The sequence below is a fragment of the Oncorhynchus tshawytscha genome, linkage group LG21 (assembly GCF_018296145.1).
Source record: "Oncorhynchus tshawytscha isolate Ot180627B linkage group LG21, Otsh_v2.0, whole genome shotgun sequence".
Taxonomy (NCBI): domain Eukaryota; kingdom Metazoa; phylum Chordata; class Actinopteri; order Salmoniformes; family Salmonidae; genus Oncorhynchus; species Oncorhynchus tshawytscha.
The window spans coordinates 36,237,601-36,255,581 of record NC_056449.1 but is presented as its reverse complement, the minus strand read 5'-3'; the positions used below and the strand labels follow the sequence as shown (position 1 = coordinate 36,255,581).

The following is a 17,981-nucleotide window of genomic DNA, read 5'->3' as shown; positions in this document are numbered from 1 at the left end:
GGATTCTCTGCCTCTAACCCTATTACAGGGGCTGAGTCACTGGCTTACTAGGGCTCTTTCATACCGTCCCTAGGAGGGGTGCATCACTTGAGTGGGTTGAGTCACTGATGTGATCTTCCTGTCTGGGTTGGCGCCCCCCCCTTGGGTTGTGCCGTGGCGGAGATCTTTGTGGGCTATACTCGGCCTTGTCTCAGGATGGTAAGTTGGTGGTTGAAGATATCCCTCTAGTGGTGTGGGGGCTGTGCTTTGGCAAAGTGGGTGGGGTTATATCCTTCCTGTTTGGCCCTGTCTGGGGGTATCATCGGATGGGGCCACAGTGTCTCCTGACCCCTCCTGTCTCAGCCTCCAGTATTTATGCTGCAGTAGTTTATGTGTCGGGGGCTAGGGTCAGTTTGTTATATCTGGAGTACTTCTCCTGTCCTATCCGGTGTCCTGTGTGAATTTAAGTATGCTCTCTCTAATTCTCTCTTTCTTTCTCTCTCTCGGAGGACCTGAGCTCTAGGACCATGCCTCAGGACTACCTGGCATGATGACTCCTTGCTGTCCCCAGTCCACCTGGCCTTGCTGCTGCTCCAGTTTCAACTGTTCTGCCTGTGATTATTATTATTTGACCATGCTGGTCATTTATGAACATTTGAACATCTTGGCCATGTTGTTATAATCTCCACCCGGCACAGCCAGAAGAGGACTGGCCACCCCTCATAGCCTGGTTCCTCTCTAGGTTTCTTCCTAGGTTTTGGCCTTTCTAGGGAGTTTTTCCTAGCCACCGTGCTTCTACACCTGCATTGCTTGCTGTTTGGGATTTTAGGCTGGGTTTCTGTACAGCACTTTGAGATATCAGCTGATGTACAAAGGGCTATATAAATCAATTTGATCGAATAGAAGTTTCGTATTTAAAAAAATGTTTTTACGATTGTACGGATATAAGTAGAACACGTGACATCCCGGCAACTTTGAGAAAAACACACTTTATTTCGGCGTTGTCCCCAGATGGCTATACATATTCATGATATGAGGCTATAGTAGAATAGCATTTCTCCCCATTGAATACATGCGGTTGACGTCAACAACCTTAATCGAATTCTAAAATATGCATTAAAATGAGATGTTTCCACCAATACAAAGAAAGGATAGGCGGGAGCTAGACAGCACGTCCTGTCGCTTCATTTACAACGACTCCCATTGTTAGGGCGGAGAGATCTGCATCTTGTCAGTATATCTAATCATCGTTGCGCTGAGCCAGTTGTATGACCATGACTTGTTCGCCACCGAGTGGAACGTTTATGACACGTGTCCTTTGATTCATTTCATAATCATTGTAAAATAAGGTAATAAGTAAATATTCTTTAAAAAGTGGACAACTAGTGAGTGATTTAAAAAAATGACAAGAACAACATTTTCTATTGTAAAACTTTACTTATAATATTTATTATACACAAAGGAGTACAGTACAGTTCAGTTCAGTTCATGAGTCTTCTCTATATGGCATCAATAAACATATCCCCCGTTTCTTCAGAAAATCTATGGTTGTGTTTCAGTTCTCTAAAAAAAAAAAACAGGAGGGGCCAGAGAACTCTTCGAAGTAGACCTGTTGGCATAAACATCATCACAAAACACACAATGGAAAAAAAGATAATATTGGTTTGAGAAATACAAAACTAGCCAACAAAAAAAAAAACATCTATTTATCTGCCCCAGATGGTCAAGGGTGAGGCAGAAAGATTTGTTGTTGACACATTGATGGGCAAGCCATGTAAAAATGGTAGTGCTTCTGTTTGGGAATTCAGTACATCATTTTCTCATTTAGTTGATATGTGTTGGACCCAATTGATTGTTTTAAAAGGCTGAATATTAGATATTGTAAGGCCAATTGTCCAGTGATTCTCATAGTTGACATTCTAATTCTAAACATCAATTTAACCAATTCTAAAATTCATGAAAATGTAGCAAATTGTTCTCATTTCAAAAACGTTGGATGAGACTCATGGGAAGGATTGTTATTTCATGGAATTGAACCATAACCAGCAACCAAATAAAATGGACCCGTGTGTTTTGTGCGTTGGGAAGTGTGCTGCTACATGTTTGAATGCAGAACATATACAGCAGAACATTACATAAAAAGTTATGAACTGAAGGTCTCAGAACAACCTTTCTAAAAATGTACAGATGTTTCAGGACACGTCACAGCTTCAGAGTGATAGATAAACCACCCTGTTGGAAAAATGTACAGATGTTTCAGGACACGTCACAGCTTCAGAGTGATGGATAAACCACCCTGTTGGAAAAGCTGCCCGATGAATCAACATTAGTTATGACAGAGAACATGAGACATTCTGCTTGGCTCTTCAGTTAACTGACTTTTAGTGATGCAAGCAACCAGCCTTCCAGCCAGACGATGAAGAGTCTATACTAAGGGTTTTTTGTTCAAATGTTTACAGCACCACAACACTCAATTCAGAGGTATAAAACTCTACTTTAAAAAGTCTTAAAAGCACTGTTCTTTAGGCCATGAGTTAATACATGACTAGTATTGCTTGATTCTATAACAGCAGACACGTGCGTGCACTCAAACATACATCACTTTCACTCAAAATATACATTGTGTCAGCTCCCAAACAGACAATAGACATTCTCCTGCCAGATGTGACTGTTGAATGACCTTTAATAATGGAATCATAGAACTAGAATATGTTTCATTTCCTTCTAATTCTGTGGATGGAACAGTAACACAAGCCATAAATGAAGGTCAAAACATTGATGTGCGCACAACTAACAGGAGTGATGTTCTGAACTCTTGGAATGTTTCTGTTTGTCCAGCCATAAACATCTTAATGTAATGAACAAACAATCTGTGATCTTAAAATCAGGGATTTTGAGAGTTTTATCAACAATCTTTTGCAGTAGACAAAAAGGGTTTTCTTCACCGTTCACGAGAGATGCACTTTAGATTTCAACATTGGGTTGATTTGTAACAATGTCATAAGTCCAAACCAGTAGTTGGTTATGGCTTTTTAAAATCAGTGATCATTGAGAGCATATCGTTGATTATTCTTGATAACTGGTCGAGCTCCTAAATCTAACGCCACGGCTACACTGACCCTGCGCATGTTGATTTTGTCTATTCGAACTAGACGCCATGACACACAGGTTAAAATAACAAAACCAACTGTGATCCAACTATATTCATTTGGGGCCAGGTTGAAACACACATGAAACATTCATGGACAATAAGCTAGATAGCTGTTGCTAGCGGTTTGTCCTGGGAGTTGAACAGTGGGTTGTTATTTTACCTGATCATTTTGTAAAAAAAAAGAAAAGAAAATGTAACCTTTATTTAACTAGGCAAGTCAGTTAAGAACAAATTCTTATTTACAATGATGGCCTACACCGGCCGAACCCGGACGATGCTGGGCCATTTGTGCGCCGCCCTATGGGACTCCCAATCACGGCTGGATGTAATACAGACTGGATTGGAACCAGGGTGTCTGTAGTGACGCCTCTAGCACTGAGATCCATAGAGCAGCCAGAGCTCTGCATGGAGCAGCCAGTCTGTCAGTCTACATGGAGCCTGAGCTGCCAGTCTGCATGAAGCAGCTTTCTCAGTCATGGAGCAGCCAGAGCTGTCAGTCTGCATCCCAGAGCTGTCAGAGCTGGCTGCCTTCAGCCAGTCTGCATGGAGCAGTCTGCAAGTCTGCACGGAGCTGCTGCCTGTGTCAGTCTGTACGGAGCTGCCAGTCTGCAAGGAAGCTGCCAGTCTGCAGAAGGAGTCTGGGAGCTGCAGTGCCTCAGACCGCTGCACCACTCGGGAGCCCATGCATGTGGTCCCATTGTTAGCTGTGTGTCTCTCCATTCCAACAAATAATCCACAGATAAAAAGGGAAACCTAGCTGTCTTTGATTAATATCTCCAGGTTTCTCCTTTCAAGCAACCATGTTGGGTTGTATCTTCATGAAAACCAAAAAGGATATGAGAGATGTGGGACTTGGAGTGCATCGAGTGTCTCAAATATAACCATGTTCTATTTTAGAGTTAGGAATCAGAGAGGTTAGTTGCCATGTGTGGATGAAATGACTGAATAACATGTATTTGCATTTTGCAACATGGCCGGTCTAGGCAGGGTGTGGCTGAGTGAGGTTGCCCATCCTGTTTTCTATTGTAAAAAAAAAAGCAAGAACAAAAATGTAAACAACTTTTTTGAGAGGAAGAAAAACAGCACCAGACACTAATAACATATCAACAGAAGGACCAGAGGCTGACCAGAGCAGACACTAATAACATATCAACAGAAGGACCAGAGGCTGACCAGAGCAGACACTAATAACATATCAACGGAAGGACCAGAGGCTGACCAGAGCAGTCCTCCCAGCCCATTAGCACCACTTCCTATCCCTTACACAACGTTAGTCCAGTCCAGTCCACACTGTGCTATGCTGTGCTGTGCTGGGGATAGGAAGGCTATGCAGTATGAACACAAAGGCAGCTTCGCAATTCACTTGGTACCACCAGGACAATCTCTCTCTCTCTGTCTTTCTCTCTCGGTCTCTCATTGTCTGTCTATCTGAATGTCACTCTAGTGAGATGAGAGCTAGAAACAGTATTTTCGTAGAGATGGATAGATCTAAGAAGGAATGGAAGACAAGGGGGAGGGATGAAAACGGAGTTCATTTCTCTTCGTCCTCCACCCTCCCCCACTCCTCCTCCTCTCCCTCTACCTCCCCCTCATCGTCTGGCTCCTCCTCCATGTAGTCCCCCCAGGTATCATACACATCTCCCCCTTCCTCCTCCTCTTCTCCTAGTCCGCCCTCATATTGCTCATCTTCTTCCTCCTCCTCCTCAAATACCTCCATTGCCTCTTCTTCCTCCTCGTCCTCGCCTTCCTCATCCTCCTCCTCTTCTTCCTCTCCTTCTTCCTCCTCCTCGTCCTCTTCTATCCCACCCACCTGTCCGTCTTCCAGCTCTCCATCCTCCTCCTCTTTCTCGTCCTTGTAGGAGGAGGGGGGAGAAGGAGGGGAGAAGTGCAGTATTTGACTATCAGACATGTAGGGACTGCTAGGGGGTCCGTATGAGAAAGTGTTGGAGGTCTGGGAGGTGTTGAGAAACAGGCTCCCTGTAGGGGGCAGTAGCGAGTCCTGGGCCAGGCCTGGGGCAACTGTGGAGGGGATAGAACCAGCAGTGGTGGAACCAGGCCTGGGTGGGACCAGACCCTGGGGGTGGGTGAGGAGGTGGGGGAGAGGCATGCCCCCAGGAGGTACGTACTCCCTGATCTCCCCTGGTTCCAGGGGCTCGGGTCCACATGGGTCGTGATCGTTGCAGGCGAGCCGCCCGTCTATCTTAGAGATGAAGAGCAAGCCCTCACGGTGTTGTGTGCAGAAGGAGCTGGGACACATCTCACAGAAGGAGGCTGCCTCATGACCGCAGATGTCACACTGGTGCCAGGGACACTCCCAACGGCCTTAGAATACAGACACAGAATCACTGCTACAGCAGAGATCACCAGACACATTCATGTAGTACAGATCCTTACAATCCTTCAGGAAACTCCAGCTTTGAGGTTTGAACAAAAGCTAAAACTACTACTACAATTTCTTTCCTTCTCCGATGTACTAAATCAATCTAATCCACTGGGCACAATCTGGTTGAATCAACATTGTTTCAGCGTAATTTATTAGCTTATTGTGATGTGGAATCTACGTAGAAAATACATTGGATTTGAAAAAAGTAGTCAATGAAAAATGTTGTTTTCAGGGTGACATTTCATCCACAGGATTATGTCATCATGGTAACCACATTTCAACATAGACAAACCTTGTATAAAATATGTTGAATTTGTACCTTTTAAAACAACGTCAACTCTTCAACGTTATATCAACTATCCAAAGAAAAAAAAACTATAGGCCCGGCAGCACCTCCTACTGGAGAATTGTTTTATCTACAGCCTCCCTTTGGTTTCTCATCCAGGGTTTTAACCAAACCCAGCTATGTTGTTTGTCACTGACTATTACCAATGTGCTATCGTGAGAATGATCTTAAGAAAGATCTCCACTTAAAAACAAAATAGATTCACTGTTGCTATTGAAGTCATTCCAAACGGTAGGTTTAACAGAGCAAATTAAATGTGACCATTATCACTATATCCTCAATGATACTATTTAGGACTGTATAGCATTCGGGAAGTCATCAACAGACATGGTTTAAATTCAACCAAGGTTTCAACTAAAAATAGACAATCCAAAAGCCATGGTGTTTCAAGCCCTGGTTGATTTAATATTTAATTATATTTAGTGATGATGAATTGTGTTTGGTTGTCAACGGAACCAAATATCAACATTTGAAGGAGGAGATGTACAGTGCATTTGGAAAATATTACAGCCCTATTCTACAATTTATTAAATTAATCTACACACAATACCCTATAACGACAAAGCAAAAACAGGTTTTTATTTAGCAACTGTATAAAACAAATTAAAATGAAATACCTTATTTACATATTCAGACCCTTTGCTATGAGACTCGAAATTGAGCTCAGGTGCATCCTGTTTCCATTGATTATCCTTGAGATGTTTCTACAACTTGATTGGAGTCCACCTGTGGTAAATTCAAATTGATTGGACATGATTTGGAAAGGCACACACCTGTCCATATAAGGCCCCACAGTTGACAGTGCATGTCAGAGCAAAAAACAAGCAATAAGGTCAAAGGAATTGTCCGTAGAGCTCCAAGACAGGATTGTGTCGATGCACAGTTCTGGGGAAGAGGACCAAAACATGTCTGCAGCATTGAAGGTCCCCAAAAACACAGTGGCCTCCATCATTCTTAAATGGAAGATGTTTGGAACCCCCAAGACTCTTCCTAGACCTGGCCGCCGGCCAAACTAAGCAATCAGGGGAGAAGGGCCTTGGTTAGGGAGGTGACCAAGAACCCGATGGCCACTGTGACAGAGCTCCAGAGTTCCTCTGTGGAGATGGGAGAACTCTTTCTCTGCAACACTCCACCAACCAGGCCTTTATGGTAGAGTGGCCAGACGGAAGCCACTCCTCAGTAAAAGGCACATGACAGCCCACTTGGAGTTTCCCAAAAGGCACCTAAATGACTCTCAGACCATGAGAAACAAGATTCTCTGGTCTGATGAAACCCTTGTCCTAAATGCCAAGTGTCACGTCTGCAGGAAACCTATCACCATCCCTACGGTGAAGGATGGTGGTGGCAGCATCATTCTGTGTGTATGTTTTTCAGCAGCAGGGACTGGGAGACTAGTCAGGATTGAGGGAAGATGAACTGAGCAAAGTACAGAGATCGTTGATGAAGTCATGAGCGCTCTGGAGCAGGTTCTCAGACTGTGGCGAAGGTTCACCTTCCAACAAGATAACGACCCTAAGCACGCAGCTAAGACAATGCCGGAGTGGTGTCAGAACAATTCTCTGAATGTCCTCCAGTGGCCCAGCCAGAGCCCGAACTTGAAATCGATCTAACATCTCTGGAGAGACCTGAAAATAGCTGTGCAGCAATGCTCCCCATCCAACCTGACACAGCTTGAGAGGATCTGCAGAGAAGAATGGGAGAAACTCCCCAAATACAGGTGTGCCAAACCTGTAGCATCATACCCAAGAAGACTCGAGGCTGAGCTCGAGAGGACCTGCAGAGAAGAATGGGAGAAGCTCCCCAAATACAGGTGTGCCAAACCTGTAGCATCATACCCAAGAAGACTCGAGGCTGAGCTTGAGAGGATCTGCAGAGAAGAACCAGAGAAGCTCCCCAAATACAGGTGTGCCAAACCTGTAGCATCATACCCAAGAAGACTCGAGGCTGAGCTTGAGAGGATCTAGAGAAGGGTCTAAATACTTATGGAGATGTGATATCAGTTTTTTTACTTGTAATACATTGCACTGTTTTTGCTTTGTCATTATGGGGCATTGTGATGTCATTATGGGGCATTGTGATGTCATTATGGGGTATTGTGATGTCATTATGGGGTATTGTGTGTAGATTGAGGATTTCTATTTATTTAATACATTTTAGAATAAGGCTGTAACGTCACGAAATGTGGAAAAAGTCAAGGGGTCTAAATCACTTCCAATTGCACCGTCTTCTGCTTAGATTTTTCCATCTTGGCCACTGACTTAGTCCGGCTGTAATTCCAGTTAGTCTACAAATTAACAGTTGAAATGTTAGATTCCGATCTCCATGTCAACCAAAAATCTAAATTAAATAATTAAACCAGACTAAGTCTGTGGTACAGATGGAACTATCCAAGCTGAAGATAAATCTCCTTCAAATGTTGATATTTGGTTGCGTTGACAACCAAACACATTTCAATATAATTTTTGAAATACAATAAATAGCCTATTAACTTGTCGACAACTAAACAAATTATATGTTGGATTCAAGTACCCAATTCAATCAAAAATAAAAGTTAAAGAATGGGATAAGTCTGTGGCTCAGATGGAACATTCCAAGCAGAAGATACGTCTCCTTCAAAGGTTGATATTTGGTTGAGATGACAACCAAACACAATTTAATATTAGGCCTACTTTTGTAACACAGTATAGCCTGAAGTTAAAGACATGCTCCGGTAAGTATTTTTTAAACCTCGCACTTTGGGCTGGATGTGTCAATGTGTAGTTCATACATGCATAATCTATCAATTAACTACGAAATCCCGAGCTTGAATGCAAATGTTTTATGGAAGCTGTGCAGTGTCATTTCCCCTACATTTACCCTCTCTTGGGCCAGCCCCCTAGCAATTAGAGTATCAGCCAAATATCTCCAGCCCCTCGCCATTGGAGTGACAGATAGCGAGACCCACATACAGTAGAGCGAGAGAACAACGACATGGTGCGCATATCTGCACATTTGAAACATAGTACGCAAATTGTTTGGGGCCCACTTTCGGATCGTGGGCGCTAATTTCAAAAACTACTGGCTAAAGAGTAATCAAAAGTACCGTAGAATCTCTTTAAGGCTAATGTAAAACAAATAAATAATTCTACCTTAAACTGAGTAACACATTCATGGCCACATTTTAAGATTACTGTAACTATTATCTACTTATGTAATCTTATACGGTGTAAATGTCCCAGGTAGCATGCATAGGTCATCGCAGGGCTGTGGAGATCGTCACAATACCTGTAGTAAACGGACCAGAATCTCAAAAAGCATTGGTCACTGCACTATGTACTTTTAATGCAATCTTAACTGTAATCCAGGTCATTTGGTTGTGCTATTAGATGAAGCACAGTGATAACACAATAATCTTTTATGTTTATTTATACATCTGACATTTGATCTTTTAAAATGGTTGAAAGTGCAATGATAGACATTTGGGTGACAACTTTTCCATTGGAATTCAATTGTACTTTTAGATGGTTGACAGCATAGTGATAGTTTGAAATGTATGTAATTCTGTCCTTGAGCTGGTCTTGTTGTGTATTACGTCATGTTTCCTGTTCTGTGTTGGACCCCAGGAAGAGTAGCTACTGCTTTTGCAACAGCTAATGGGGATCTTAATAAAATACCAAATTGGAAATTCAACTCACTTTTGGCTGTCTTTTTGAGTGGCTGAATATACAGTCGGTGGTAATCTCATTGATCCAACCTCTCAACCAAATATTACCCAATTATTCATGTTGAAATGATGCTGTGTGCCCAGTGGGAAGTTACACCCCCCTCATGTCCAAATCCCTTGCTGATGAATTCTAAGGACAAAATCATCTACAGACAATAACCTTAGGCAAGTCCCATTCATAATCACATAATCACATAGTATAACAGCCATTTTGGGTCAAAGAGCCTTCATGGGGGAGGTGGTTTCTCGCCCCTTCACTCACCTGCAGGTCTCTTGGCCAGGTTGAGACAGTCTGCGTGGTAGACCTTGGGACACCCTGTCTTCTTACAGGACACGATCTGTCCTCCGTCCCCACAGCTGAAACACTCGTCCTCCCTCTCCTTCGTCACCTCCTGCTGAGGCTTCCTCTTCACCAGAACCTTCTTCTTGCCCTCCTTTAGTTCCCTTCCTTCCCGTGCTTTAGATGGCTGGTTCTGGGAGACAAGACACACGTACACACAGGTCATTACTTTAGACTGCTATATTCCCCAGTCTACCTTTAGTCTGCTATATTCCCCAGTCTACCTTTAGACTGCTACATTCCCCAGTCTACCTTTAGACTGCTATATTCCCCAGTCTACCTTTAGACTGCTATATTCCCCAGTCTACCTTTAGACTGCTATATTTAGACTGCCCCAGTCTGCTTTATATTCCCCAGTCTACCTTTAGACTGCTATATTCCCCAGTCTACCTTTAGACTGCTATATTCCCCAGTCTACCTTTAGACTGCTATATTCCCCAGTCTACCTTTAGACTGCTATATTCCCCAGTCTACCTTTAGACTGCTATATTCCCCAGTCTACCTTTAGACTGCTATATTCCCCAGTCTACCTTTAGACTGCTATATTCCCCAGTCTACCTTTAGACTGCTATATATTCCCAGTCTACCTTTAGACTCTACCTTTAGACTGCTATATATTCCCCAGTCTGCTATATTCCCCAGTCTACCTTTAGACTGCTATATATTCCCCAGTCTGCCCCAGTCTATATTCCCCAGTCTACCTTTAGACTGCTATATTCCCCAGTCTACCTTTAGACTGCTATATTCCCCAGTCTACCTTTTTAGACTGCTATATTCCCCAGTCTACCTTTAGACTGCTATATTCCCCCAGTCTACCTTTAGACTGCTACCCTGCTAGTCTACCTTTAGACTGCTATAATCCCCAGTGCTATATTCCCCCAGTTAGACTGCTACATTCCCCAGTCTGCTATATTCCTATATTCCCCCCAGTCTACCTTTAGACTGCTATATTCCCCAGTCTACCTTTAGACTGCTATATTCCCCAGTCTACCTTTACTTTTTATAGTATAACTCATCTTCATCACACAGTAAACAACTAAAAGCACTTACTTTACATTCCTCTAGATAAGAATGTCTAGTAGACAAGTAAAACATTTTATGAAAATGTTTTGCATGTTGACATTCTTCAGTCTCAGAGCCTTACCTTCGGTCGAACCCCCAGGAACCCAGAGCAGTTGGACGCTCCACATTTACACACTGTCTTCCCGTTACCAAGACACTCCAGGTTGTAGTTGAAGGTCAGCTCCACACCTGCTCAGAAATTAAAAAATACACAGCCAAGTACTGTACAGGTAGTATTCCCATTCTAATTAGGCCAACAGAGTTGATATCATTGTCCATAATTAAGGAACAATTAGGTTTGTTTCTTATGTCGTGTTTCTTCACAGTTACCGTCTGAAACTTTACAAATTACAAAGACACTTTTTGTCACTAGGCCTAGTGCCTGAAGTGGAGTTGGTAACAGAAATGGAACCAGGCTCCAGGAGTGGGTAACAGAAATGGAACCAGGCTCCAGGAGTTGGTAACAGAAATGGAACCAGGCTCCAGGAGTTGGTAACAGAAATGGAACCAGGCTCCAGGAGTTGGTAACAGAAATGGAACCAGGCTCCAGGAGTTGGTAACAGAAATGGAACCAGGCTCCAGGAGTTGGTAACAGAAATGGAACCAGGCTCCAGGAGTTGGAAATGGAACCAGGCTCCAGGAGTTGGTAATGGAACCAGGCTCCAGGAGTTGGTAACAGAAATGGAACCAGGCTCCAGGAGTTGGTAACATAAATGGAACCAGGCTCCAGGAGTTGGTAACAGAAATGGAACCAGGCTCCAGGAGTTGGTAACAGAAATGGAACCAGGCTCCAGGAGTTGGTAACAGAAATGGAACCAGGCTCCAGGAGTTGGTAACAGAAATGGAACCAGGCTCCAGGAGTTGGTAACAGAAATGGAACCAGGCTCCAGGAGTTAGTAACAGAAATGGAACCAGGCTCCAGTAGGTTTGTTAGTACTTCCTCTGACCTTTGGGGATGTCCTCCAGGGCAAAGAGCCCCACCCTGGTGTCTCCGTTTACCGTCCACTTCTGGGTCTCACAGTTGGGCTGGCAGCAGTGATTCATGAACCTCGCCTGGTTCCCCTTGGGTCCAGCGTCTATGATCCGGTCCTTGTCCAGAGTGAGCATGTAGAAGTTACAGATGTCGTTCTCTTGAGCATGTTTGATCCTGGCTCTGCACTCCTCCTCGTCTATCACCTCCCCCACGTACTCATTCACAAATGCACCCTGAGAGAGAGAGAGAGAGCAGAGACTCAGGTTATAATCCAGCAGATACACAACACCTTTTACATCACAGACAAAGCTGCATGGAGGCTAAATATACTACTGTAAGTCCACATCTTAAAACAGACACAAACAAAGAACAAATCGGGTGAAAAGGGCCTTGGAATTGATTTTAATTGAAAATACTTGATTTATCCCACCAGGGGCAATTATGTAGGCAGCAGTACAGATCCGTAGCGGGGACAAGGAGGAATGGTTCTCTAAAAAAAACAGAAACACAAGGGGAACTGTTTTGTGTTGTAGTTTGATGCTCTAGTCTGTACCTTCTTGATGTCGGAGACGCCCCGTAGCCCCCAGCCTCGTGACAAGGTTCTGAAGATCTCCACCTGGGTGTACTGTCTCTTGGTGTAACTCTGGTTCAGACACCTCTCCCCTGCCAAACACACCTGAGGGTGGCACTCATACATCAACATGCGGTTGATACACTCTGAGTCCATGCCACACGGGTTCTCATCAGACGCCTTGCAGTTACAGCGCGGCACCTCCGATAGGTCCGCCGTGATGATCTGGACCTTGCCGATTGGTCGGTTCACCTGAAGGGAAGAATTAAGCGGATGCAATTCAGACTTCTGCGTGAATTATGCATAGATCTCAAAGGGAGATTTACGTGAAAATACTGAGGTACTATTCAATCGTCAAACATGAGAGAAGCTGTAGCAGGACAAGTCAAATAGGGACCAAAGAGAGGGACAGACAGGGGATGCAAGACAAGACCGTGATGTGTCTGTAGGGAGGAGGTTTAAAGGGGCAGTACCTTGATGTGTCTGTAGGGAGGAGGTTTAAAGGGACAGTACCTTGATGTGTCTGTAGGGAGGAGGTTTAAAGGGACAGTACCTTGATGTGTCTGTAGGGAGGAGGTTTAAAGGGACAGTACCTTGATGTGTCTGTAGGGAGGAGGTTTAAACCTTGGGTAGGGAGGAGGTTTAAAGGGACAGTACCTTGATGTGTCTGTAGGGAGGAGGTTTAAAGGGACAGTACCTTGATGTGTCTGTAGGGAGGAGGTTTAAAGGGACAGTACCTTGATGTGTCTGTAGGGAGGAGGTTTAAAGGGACAGTACCTTGATGTGTCTGTAGGGAGGAGGTTTAAAGGGACAGTAGGTTTGTAAAGGTTTAAAGACAGTACCTTGATGTGTCTGTAGGGAGGAGGTTTAAAGGGACAGTACCTTGATGTGTCTGTAGGGAGGATGTTTAAAGGTTTAAAGGGACAGTACCTTGATGTGTCTGTAGGGAGGAGGTTTAAAGAGACAGTACCTTGATGTGTCTGTAGGGAAAGGAGGTTTAAAGGTTTAAAGGACAGTACCTTGATGTGTCTGTAGGGAGGAGGTTTAAAGGGACAGTACCTTGATGTGTCTGTAGGGAGGAGGTTTAAAGGGGCAGTACCTTGATGTGTCTGTAGGGAGGAGGTTTAAAGGGGCAGTACCTTGATGTGTCTGTAGGGAGGAGGTTTAAAGGGACAGTACCTTGATGTGTCTGTAGGGAGGAGGTTTAAAGGGACAGTACCTTGATGTGTCTGTAGTTTACCTTGATGTGTCTGTAGGGAGGAGGTTTAAAGGGACAGGACCGTGATGTGTCTGTAGGGAGGAGGTTTAAAGGGACAGTACCTTGATGTGTCTGTAGGGAGGAGGTTTAAAGGGACAGGACCGTGATGTGTCTGTAGGGAGGAGGTTTAAAGTACCTTGATGTGTCTGTAGGGAGGAGGTTTAAAGAGACAGGATGTGTCTGTAGGGAGGAGGTTTAAAGGGACAGTACCTTGATGTGTCTGTAGGGAGGAGGTTTAAAGGGACAGTACCTTGATGTGTCTGTAGGGAGGAGGTTTAAAGGGACAGTACCTTGATGTGTCTGTAGGGAGGAGGTTTAAAGGTGTCTGTAGGGAGGAGGTTTAAAGGGACAGTACCTTGATGTGTCTGTAGGGAGGAGGTTTAAAGGGACAGTACCTTGATGTGTCTGTTTAGGGGCAGGAGGTTTAAAGGGACAGTACCTTGATGTGTCTGTACCTACCTGATGTGTCTGTAGGGAGGAGGTTTAAAGGGACAGTACCTTGATGTGTCTGTAGGGAGGAGGTTTAAAGGGACAGTACCTTGATGTGTCTGTAGGGAGGAGGTTTAAAGGGGCAGTACCTTGATGTGTCTGTAGGGAGGAGGTTTAAAGAGACAGGACCGTGATGTGTCTGTAGGGAGGAGGTTTAAAGGGACAGTACCTTGATGTGTCTGTAGGGAGGAGGTTTAAAGAGACAGGACCGTGATGTGTCTGTAGGGAGGAGGTTTAAAGGGACAGTACCTTGATGTGTCTGTAGGGAGGAGGTTTAAAGGGGCAGTACCTTGATGTGTCTGTAGGGAGGAGGTTTAAAGGGACAGTACCTTGATGTGTCTGTAGGGAGGAGGTTTAAAGGGGCAGTACCTTGATGTGTCTGTAGGGAGGAGGTTTAAAGGGACAGTACCTTGATGTGTCTGTAGGGAGGAGGTTTAAAGGGACAGTACCTTGATGTGTCTGTAGGGAGGAGGTTTAAAGAGACAGTACCTTGATGTGTCTGTAGGGAGGAGGTTTCTTGTCGTTCCTCCTGTCCTCCTGAAGCTGTCTCATCTCCTTCTCATCCTGAAGAGCTTTGAACCGCTCAGCAGCTTCATTCAGAGCTGAGAGGAAACAGAAGTTAGCATTGTCAACTAGCTAATACATCTCAAATTGCAAACTTTCAGCCCTGCCATATGGTACCTGGAAACATCTCTATTGTTTAAGACTTGAAGAAAACATTTAGAAGGTGCAAAAAGGCATTTTAATACACTAAATAGGAATGGTTCTTTGGTATTTCTTTCTAAAAATGAAGTATATTGTTTCCATATATTCTATTATAACCAGGTAAAGGAGGTTTCTTTCTAACCTTTCTTGTAGATGGCGTCACAACCCTTCCCCATCTTGTCCTTGTTGTTGGCATCTCCCTCCATGTAAGGGAAGACTCGGGCCTGGTAGGTCCAGGCGTAGTCCTTAGAACCAAAGAACTGAACGGGGAACTCCCCCACCTCGTGTTTCATACGGAGGATGTTCTCTGGGACGTTCTTAGGAAGACACACCTCCGCAGGCCACCACCTGAACCAAGGAGAGGAGATACAGATTTTTACATTATAAACTGATTATACAAAAACATTAAGAACACCTGCTCTTTCCGTGACATAGCTTTCACCTAGATTCACCTGGTCAGCCTATGCTCCCTTATTGATGTTAAAGAAGAGGAGACAGGTTAAAGAAGGATTTTTAAGCCTTGAGACAATTGAGAAATGGATTGTGTATGTGTTGCCATTCAGAGGGTGAATGGGCAAGACAAAATATTTAATACTTTGAATGGGGTATGGTAGGAGGTGCCAGGCACACAGATTTGTGTGAAGAACTGCAACGCTGCTGTGTTTTTCACATTCAACAGTTTCCCGCGTGTATCAAGAATGGTTCACTACCCAAAGGACATCCAGCCAACTTGACACAAACGTGTGAAGCATCGGAGTCAACATGGGCCAGCATCTAGGGCTGTGGCGGCCATGAAATTTTGTCAGCTGGTTAAAGTCATGCAAAAGACTGGCGGACTCACGGTAATTTACCGCTAATTAACATAAACATGTTTAGCATCTCCAAGCAACCAAACCTGCTGATGTGCCTTTGGAACATTTACATTTACAGGGGGCGGCAGGGTAGCCTAGTGGTTAAAGCGTTGGACTAGTAACCGAAAGGTTGCAAGTTCAAATCCCTGAGCTGACAAGGTACAAATCTGTCGTTCTGCCCCTGAACAGGCAGTTAACCCACTGTTCCTAGGCCGTCATTGAAAATAAGAATTTGTTCTTAACTGACTTGCCTGGTTAAAAAAAAAAAAGTAGAATAAATCCATTTAATACACACCATCACAGTAGATCCATTATTTATTTTAGGCAGATCTAAAGATTTCAGAAGAACAGGATATGAAATTGGCGTACTGTATGTTATCTGGCTATGCTCCATGCTATAGGCTTGTTCATTTAGCAGACAAGATATTGTTTATAAGTCCCGTGCCATTATTTTACATTATATGATTTTATAGTAAGAAAAATATATAATTGAACATGGCTGAATAAAATAGGATATTTTTCCCCATTCCGGTGCGAGTGCTCATATGAACTGGCTATGTTAAACGTAAATGTAATTATTTCGAACAGGCCCTATACACTAGATTTACAGTTATTTGGCAACTTTAGCTGTGAATGATACAAACCTTAGAATTTCGTAGAAATCAAAAGATATAGTCTGCATGACGTGACTATTGACGATTTGAGAAAGTAGTCAAATAAAACGTGTGATCTGTCCCTTACCTCAGACTGCATACGCTGTTCTCTCATCAAGTCATCAGATTTTTACCCATCTGTCACGTCCTGACCTTAGTTCCTTTTTTATGTCTCTATTTTGGTTTGGTCAGGGCGTGAATTGGGGTGGCCATTCTATGTTTTGTATTTCTGTGTTTGGCCTGGTATGGTTCCCAATCAGAGGCAGCTGTCTATCGTTGTCTCTGATTGAGAACCATATTTAGGTGGCCTGTTCCCACCTGTGTTTGTGGGTAGTTATTTTCTGTTTTGTTTCACCTGACAGGACTGTTTCGTTTCTTACATTCTCGTTGTTATTTTTGTTTCGTGTTCTGTTATATTAAAATATTAACATGGACACTTACCACGCTGCGTGTTGGTCCGATCTTGACTACTCTTCCTCAGACAAAGAGGAGAATCGTTACACCATCAGACTATTTTCTATTTAATCTCGTCTTTACTAATATGTAATGTTTTTTTTTCTTTTTCGATTTAGACCGTCCCATTTTCAAAGGGGCAGGAACAGGGGCAAGGTAAAAAATAAGTGTTGTCCACATGCACTCAAATAGCGAATGGAGGCCTTTCCCACCAGGTAGGCTACTTACTATAATAACCTCCTGTATCAACCACAGGTTGAGGAACATGCAGCCGCTGCTGCCCGACAGGTGATATTCCGCCCAAACTCTGTGTATGTTATGTGCTTTCCAACCCTGTTCCTGCAGCTACCCTGTGTTTCATTTGGAAAACCAAGTGAAATCTGTTCAGGAACATCCACAGTAACACGTTTTCCCAACGAAACATATTTCATTCTCTCTCTGCATGCTGAAGAAAGGAATGAAGGAGGGGAGGAAATAGAAACGCAAGGTGGAGAGACATCCTGTAGCTAAAAGGTAATGTGTCAGCCTATTAATAAATGACCTATTACCAGGCTATTCAAAATCTAATTTCAGTGTAACTGTAGGCTTAGCCGCCCCACACAATCATTGAGCCAACAGCATCGCCTAGGCCCAGACTCATGAATAAAACATTTGAAACGTAGCATAAGGTAACCATGCATAATAACACAGTCTACACTCAGAGGCATTACTACAGTATAGGCTAGACCAATTATGTACCAAAGACATCTTAAAATCAATTTGGTTTGATGTTTTTCTACTCGGTTTCAACCTATTGATTAACTTCTTTGCAGTAGGATATATATTGCATAACGGCACAATCATTATTAAAAAAAAAAAATTCTCCCCTTCTTCATCTTTAAGGTTAGTCCTATGAATATGCATCAACTCTAATATGCATATGGTTGTTTTGAATGAATCATCACCATAGAAAGCGCTGTTCATTTTGTTGCGTTTGGCTTTTTTTATTTTATTTTATTTTATTTCACCTTTATTTAACCAGGTAGGCTAGTTGAGAACAAGGTCTCATTTGCAACTGCGACCTG

The 17,981-nt window shown here is 43.5% G+C and overlaps 1 protein-coding gene across 2 annotated transcripts in view; it reads right to left on the bottom strand.

Moving 5' to 3' along the window:
* Positions 1-4,146: 4,146 nt before the first annotated feature.
* Positions 4,147-17,981, bottom strand: part of LOC112221254 (histone-lysine N-methyltransferase, H3 lysine-36 specific) — a 32,453-nt gene continuing 18,618 nt past the window's right edge. For both annotated transcript variants that reach the window (XM_042303423.1, XM_024383414.2), the window contains exons 14-20: positions 15,103-15,308; positions 14,745-14,857; positions 12,491-12,760; positions 11,912-12,170; positions 11,047-11,153; positions 9,825-10,035; positions 4,147-5,452 (exon numbers count right to left, since the gene is read on the bottom strand). In XM_042303423.1, the coding sequence (XP_042159357.1) occupies positions 4,662-5,452; positions 9,825-10,035; positions 11,047-11,153; positions 11,912-12,170; positions 12,491-12,760; positions 14,745-14,857; positions 15,103-15,308 (1,957 nt within the window). In that variant the 3' untranslated portion in view covers positions 4,147-4,661. The remainder of the gene's footprint in view (positions 5,453-9,824; positions 10,036-11,046; positions 11,154-11,911; positions 12,171-12,490; positions 12,761-14,744; positions 14,858-15,102; positions 15,309-17,981) is intronic.